A 7011-nucleotide genomic window follows, 5' to 3' on the forward strand; every position below is an offset into this window, starting at 1 on the left:
ATATCGTAAAACGTATTGCTGAAATATTACTCAAATATTTTTAAACTTGATAGAACAGTTATGTTTTATATACACTATATTTACTCTACTTTTTTTTACTTCATATTGTAAAATGCCATTGGATAATAGTATAAATATCAATTCCGTACACTGACTGTGATGTATGAACTGATATGATTCATTAATCAAACTAAATCAGATAATAATGGAATGATATTCATTTCTATTTGCCAAGAACAACACAGTTCATTTTGATATCTGTTTTTGTTTAAGGCGATATGAAGCTGTGTTTTGCTCTAGCCTTCTTAGTATGTGGCTCATGCGCCCTTACTGTTGAGGAAGCTAAAAAGTTCCGCAATGACGGCCAATATGGTGGAAGGGTTAGCTATACTGACAACGGAGATAGGTAAGTGTGATCGCGACAACAAAACAGTATCGAAATGATTAATATCGACAAAGTGCAAAAATAACTTAATCACTTGAAAAATATTTGTTTTTAGCTTAACTTTTTAAAAAGTAATAAAGCCTCATAAATCGCTGCGTATGTAATGATTCATGATAGCTCAATGACTACTGCTACTACATTTTGCAGCATCACTTTAACATCTAATGGCCTACCCGATCATGCGTTTGAGAAAGTTAACCCTAACGAACTTGCATCACGAAATGATGTTTACACGGTACCAAAGGATCCACAGATTGGAACCACAACTGGTTGTCTATCAATGGGTCCTATTGGAATGACCGTAACAGGATCGATGATCTATGACCCTCTAAACGCACAGGGTAAGCATCTGTATAGTTACAGCTCTGTGCTCGTAGGTGGCTGATAGCATTTGCAAATATCTTCAAGATGAAATGAAACTTCACCTTTAGGGAATGATATGGTATTTGTGGATCAAACCAATTACAATGGTAAGCATACGACATTTTGTTTGTAATCGCAAGAAAAAACGAGTGAAAACAAAATCACGTCATTTTACTTTTTAGATCCGATGTATTATTGAAGATTATTGTGTAAACAATTTGAAACTGGAATTATTCTATAACTCTTAAGGTCAGAACGCAGTTGAGGGGCCTACCCAGGAACAGTTTGATTCCTACGGCGGTCACACAGATCCTCAGGGTATCTATCACTATCATAAGATTCCAGGGAGTTGGCTTTATACTGGCGAAGCAGACGAACTCCTCGGAGTCGCATTTGATGGATTCCCGATCTACGGACCAATGGCGTCGGACCTAGGTCGTGATGTCACAAACAAAGATCTTGATGAATGTCACGGACGAATGGTGAATGGGAAATACAGATATCATGCCAATACCGAATTCCCTTATTATCTTGGTTGCTACAAGGGATCCACCGTCAACAGGGCCAGAACAACTTACGGGAACTGTACAGATAAGTCTGGTACGTGTAGATCATCGTTAATGTTTTTTGTAGCCAACGTACACGCTGTGTTTTATTAATTGCCTCGAGGTTTGGAAAGATGAACGAGTTGAGGAGCGCTGAGGTCATCACCTTCGACAGAATATAATTCCTCAAAAGAGACCTCTTTCTCTTCTTTCAGTCATTCCTTTGCATTTCTTTTGAACACGTATCTTACATATTTCACACGTTTAATTAAATTTCTAAATTTCTAAGAGGTCGTCATTTGACATAAAGTTTCAAAAGATGCAAGTTCTTGAAAATTATGGGAAGGTTGAGCCGTCGTCATTACAATTTCAATGAGAAATATTCTATTTTTGTGCAATATGTTTGACGCTCGTTGGTTTGCCTGTTGGTTCTGTTGTTGCGTACCTTGTGCTCACTTTGAGAACGTGACGTAGCTTACTTTGATTGACCAGGAGTTACATAACGGTTGGCGTCGATGACGCAGACGACTCCTTCTCCTCTGAAAATCCTGGTCTTAATCTCCTTGTCCTTTTTTCATGAGTGTCCGTGTAGATCTTTCTTTTGTTCATATTCGGCCATAGTTTTATGGAATTTGAGCTTGGATTATGATAATGTTGGTATGTTGGTATTTTATGGAAAGTAACGCATACAACATTATTCCTTCATTGAAATTTTACCTAGAATGTCAGCATTTATAGCAAATATTGTAAGTATATGCCGATTGTACGTAATTATGTATGTAACCTATACAATAATTTAAACGATATACGCTGTGCTTCTGACTTAAAGCTCTATTTAGCTCGATTAAAATGGCTATCGCTTGCATATTTATATAAATCCTTACTATTTCTAAAGATTTATCTAGGTCGATTAAAATGGCTACCGTATATATATATCCTTACTATTTCTTTACATTTTTCTAATTGAAATAAACTTCTTATACGTAGGACTTCCGGAATATGGATATGTGTGCACTTGTGCACGTGAAGGTCCAGGGCAACTTGGTGGCATGGGACATCAGGGTAGCATGGGACAACAGAGTGGCATGTATCAGCCAATAAACGGACAATACCAACAGTTGCCACAGCAACACGAAACCCAAGCGTCTGGAACAGACAACCAACAACATTTTTATCCACCAATGCCAAACCAACAACACCCATCAGACAGGCCAATTGTACCCCCTTCTCAGCCATCTGGTACAGTGCAACATCCCTATGAACCAATGCATCCTTTTTATCCGGAACACCATCACATGCAGCCCCCACCAGACGGCCATCATTACGGACCTCTTCATTTCGGAAATCTCCTCGGAAAGAGGAAATAAAGATGATACAGAAATTAATTAAATGTTAATTTGTAGTCTGTAATTACGTGTTGTCTTAATTTACTTTCTATCAATTACTCTGTTCAAAGCTATTCAGAATGAATTATATAGGTCAGAAAATAAATTGAAATACTAATGGCAAAAACAATCAAATATTTCTGTTGTGATATGTATGAGATATACGGCAGATTTTAATTTCGTCCTCTATCGAGATAATTTTCTAAAGAATGTTAAAATCACATGCATGCACTCTTCACTACCAATTGTCAAATGCATGTCTTGTCATCCATACTTTACCTTTATGATGTCACAAAACACAAAAATTCTGAAAAAGTGTAGGATTGACTGTAAATATACTATTTTATCCCGGTCTCTGTTTCTATCCAGATTTGCTTCCTTAAAGATCGAACAATGTCTTAACTATGTTGTCTTTAATATTTGTATTTCTAGGGAATTGAACATGAAACGCAGTTCAACCCTGAAAGTAACGTCGCCTTCTTTTACAAGAAGCAATAATATACTATTCGCAGTAATTTGCTGTATACAATAAATACTCAGCTGTTTCCTTTATAAACGTTTTAGACAGAAAAAATTACCTTCCTTTTACTGATGCTTGGTATTAACAAAAATAATCTGGAATTAATTTATGTCTGTGTTGTGGTATTTGCAATTTTTCATATTTGCAAAGATAATGGTATTCATCTCCGATTTTGTGTATACAAAATGGCAGAGTGCCTTCTGCCACCAATATTCGATGAAAGCACGCCGGCATTATTAAATCAAAAGGTGAACATGGATTGCAGAAATTTATTTGAACTTTACTTCGTCCAATATCAGACCTTGTCTAAAGACCGCTGGTGAGACATTACCAAGCATTGATAGAATCATGTTTAAGTAGACTAGGGAATCGTAGAAGACGTACGTGTGCCACACGAGTTGACTTTATTTCATCAGAATTTCAAAAGATACAGGTCGAGGAAAATTATGGAGAAGTTTTATGGTCGCAATAGCTATCTCATTATCTTTGTACGATATGAAGCTGAAAATGATTGATGCGCGATATTTTCCCTGTTGGTTCCGTCGTTCTATACACTTTGTTCTCATTTGCGAACGTGGCATTATTTACTGGGAATTGACCAAGGTAGTACCAAAAGACGCTTACTCTTCCGAAACAGCTTATATTATCTTCGTATACTTTTAACATGAGTCTCCGTGTAACTATTTCTTTTGTTTATATTTTGCCCTCGATGCATTGAATTTGAGTTTGAATTATGATTACGTTGACATGTTGGTATTTTCTTGTTGTTTATTGACTGGCATCAGTTACTTAACTCAATAACTTTTATATAACAATTTGATATCACCTATATATCGGTAGTGATAATTTCTATCTTGTTTATTAGTCAAGCCTTTATCTAGAACCACTGCATCAATCTGTAAATGCTTACTACAATCTATATTTCACGCTTGAGAAAACAGACTCAATAGAATGTAAAAAGACATAAAAGTGATTATCACCTTCCAATAGAGTCAAATAATAACAAAACAGCACGATACATCTGTTAAGTCTCTGTAGGACTACTCAGTGATGATGGGTCCTTATTGACCTCTAGGAGACGACTGAACTTGTTTTGCTCATATCTCGATAAACGTCAATGCTGTAGTAGACATCCCCTATTTCACAGTCTTAGGTTGCGCTTCTATGCTACAAATGCTCTTTTTCTATATTTAACGAATTCATACATTATGACCTAATCTTTATATCTTCATCAAACTACGTATTAATGGTTACGTGATTTAAATTTCCGCCAATCATAAAAGTGTATTCCATTAAACATATAAAAAAAAAAAACGTTGAATGTGGTCAAAGTTTTAGGTTTAAGGATTTAGAATCGTGCGAAAAACATGTAGGTGAACAGCGTCGTTCAACATAAATACAGAATGATGTACACATGCACATGAAGAGTGAAGCTAAATAATAAGCAACCTTCGTCATTCGGCTGTTTCGTCATTCTAGGACATAGAAGTGACGTTAGAAGCCTAACTTTTGAAACATGGGAGGCGACTGAAAAAGCAAAAATAAAAACTGACCTTTTTTTACAAAAAAACACATAAGGGAATACCAGATCAGATAGTAAATTAACTTATGATACGACATTTTTATCATTCTATGACTCGTCGGTGATACTAAAGGCCTCTGTTTTAGACCTAGGTGGCGACCATGCAAAACAAAAAATGATCGAAAGAAATGTCAAAATTCAGATGAGTTGGTGCATTATCCCCATAATTCTGTTTTATTTCAAATAATTTTCCATATATCTGCCAATTTGAAACGAACATGTGAACCGTGCCACAATTCGAATAAGCTAAAACGTGGGGAATTGGTTACAGCAGTCCTCGGGAACAGTTTCTGCTACTTGTAGTCTCGAAACTTTATACAAAAGACACAAAAGAGAAACTTTTTTTTTTCAATACAAATTTAGAATTACATACAGCGAAATGCATTAAACAGATCTAGTATTCGTCAGTGATGCTGGGGGCTTAAATTTCGAAAACTATCACGCGAAAGGAGAATCAACTCGAACAGCAGTTAAATTAGGATATGTTTTATCGTTATAGAAATTATTATGTCTTCTTAATGGGTTGAGTAATTGCTTGTTGGTTTGATTTATTGCCCGTGTACAGCCAGGTTTATTTTAGGTTGTGCCTGTGGCGTGCCAATTTGTTACAGGCTGCCATTTTTGTAACCAATTTGGCACGTATATTGACGCAATTTTGCGTAACAATTACTATTGTAACAAATTATGACGAACTTGACAGGATTCTGCATGTTAGTTTGTCACAACAAAATCTGTAAGACATTAAGACCTACTTGACAGGATAGTGCGTGCCAACATGTAACAACGTGTCCATTTGGTACAACTACGACAGTTAAGTCCAAATATGTTAAAACAAATGTTCACGTTTTAACAAATTGTCACGCAAACGAATACCTGGTGGCTTCTTCACTTAACAACATACAGGAAGTCCGTCGCATGCAATCCAAAGCAATTAGGACGTACTTCGGATCTTCATCTGCGGGTTAAACAAATAGCACTCATACAGCTATGGTTACTCTACAAAATGCCCGTTAGAAATACGATATTTCATGTCCAACTGACGAACCAATATTCCATGAAACATTGCTATCAAGACAACCCTGATGACTGTGACAAACAATGTTCTTTATAGCTAGCTGACTGACCATACAATGTAGGCGGAATCTCGACATTTTTGTCCATATATTTAGCCATTGAATTAGGATATAGGTTTTATAATATTATCTCAGCAGTCAATTTAGTATCTTACTATAGCTAAATTATCTGACACCTAGCAGATGTTCATGCACTTTGTGACTTTTCACGGTGTTCTAATTTGTGAGGTACAATTCAGTACAAAAGTGCTCTGAGGCTTTGCGAAAGTTATCTTACTTGCGAGAAGGTGTTATCAGTGAGGTAATTATAAACGTTAAACTTATAATATAAAGGCAAAGAAAGGATTTCGGTAACTGTGATGAACTAGTCTTAATGATAGCGAAGTGGTTTTAATTCTTTGGTAATCTTTCATCAAGTTTGAATTGTTATGTAAATAAGCTACGCGTCAATTGTATCTAAATAATTATACATGTGACTTTGAAAACATATCGTCATACAAAATAATCATCATCGCATTTCGCTTTTAACTTTAAAAGAATTGTCATTTTTAAGAGAAATCTATAAAGTAACTGTACTAAAATATTTTAAAGATTCATAATCTGAATTTCATTCCAAACGTCCTGACATGGATTAACATAAAGCTAAGATTTACATATAGTCAAAACTGTCGAAAAACTAGATAAAATTTCAGATAGAATAGAAGTTTTTGTAACAAAACCAATACATTTGATTGTAACGTTTCGATGACTTCACGTCAGTGGCTGATGAAGGTAATGAAAACGTCAGATTCTAATATTCTACTTCTATTCTATTGACATTAAAGACCTAGATGAAAACGTTCTGAATCACAATTTGATGCCATACATCTAGATCGTGTTGCATAGAATGTTTTCAGGTTTGTGTGTTTGTTTTTTCATTATATTTTTGTAGATTTTTTGAAACATGGACTTTAAAACCATAAGTCCATACAATACATCGACACTGTCCATAAACACTATATGCCGATATAATGATACACCAAAGTTTACTAAATTACATTTACCGAATCTGACTTATTTGCATGCCATCTTCTTGTGTAATTTTGAACATGATAACAA

General features: G+C 35.3%; 1 protein-coding gene across 1 annotated transcript; it reads left to right on the plus strand.

Annotated features, from left to right (window-relative positions):
* The first annotated feature begins 278 nt into the window (after window positions 1-278).
* On the plus strand, window positions 279-2720 carry LOC132548554 (uncharacterized). The gene is made up of 4 exons (XM_060212420.1): window positions 279-406; window positions 593-786; window positions 1058-1408; window positions 2341-2720. The coding sequence occupies exons 1-4, from the start codon at window positions 279-281 to the stop codon at window positions 2718-2720; spliced, it is 1053 nt and encodes a 350-aa protein (XP_060068403.1).
* Window positions 2721-7011: the final 4291 nt, after the last annotated feature.

This window comes from Ylistrum balloti, unplaced genomic scaffold (genome assembly GCF_031769215.1).
Source record: "Ylistrum balloti isolate Yb309-2 unplaced genomic scaffold, AGI_CSIRO_Ybal_v1 Utg369616, whole genome shotgun sequence".
Taxonomy (NCBI): domain Eukaryota; kingdom Metazoa; phylum Mollusca; class Bivalvia; order Pectinida; family Pectinidae; genus Ylistrum; species Ylistrum balloti.

Bases quoted from the DNA above. Each gene is read 5' to 3' on its own strand.
- LOC132548554 (XM_060212420.1), top strand. From the start codon at position 279: ATGAAGCTGTGTTTTGCTCTAGCCTTCTTAGTATGTGGCTCATGCGCC. The intron at 407-592 runs GTAAGTGTGATC...TACATTTTGCAG, and splicing joins TATACTGACAACGGAGATAG to CATCACTTTAACATCTAATG. The intron at 1,409-2,340 runs GTACGTGTAGAT...TCTTATACGTAG, and splicing joins GAACTGTACAGATAAGTCTG to GACTTCCGGAATATGGATAT.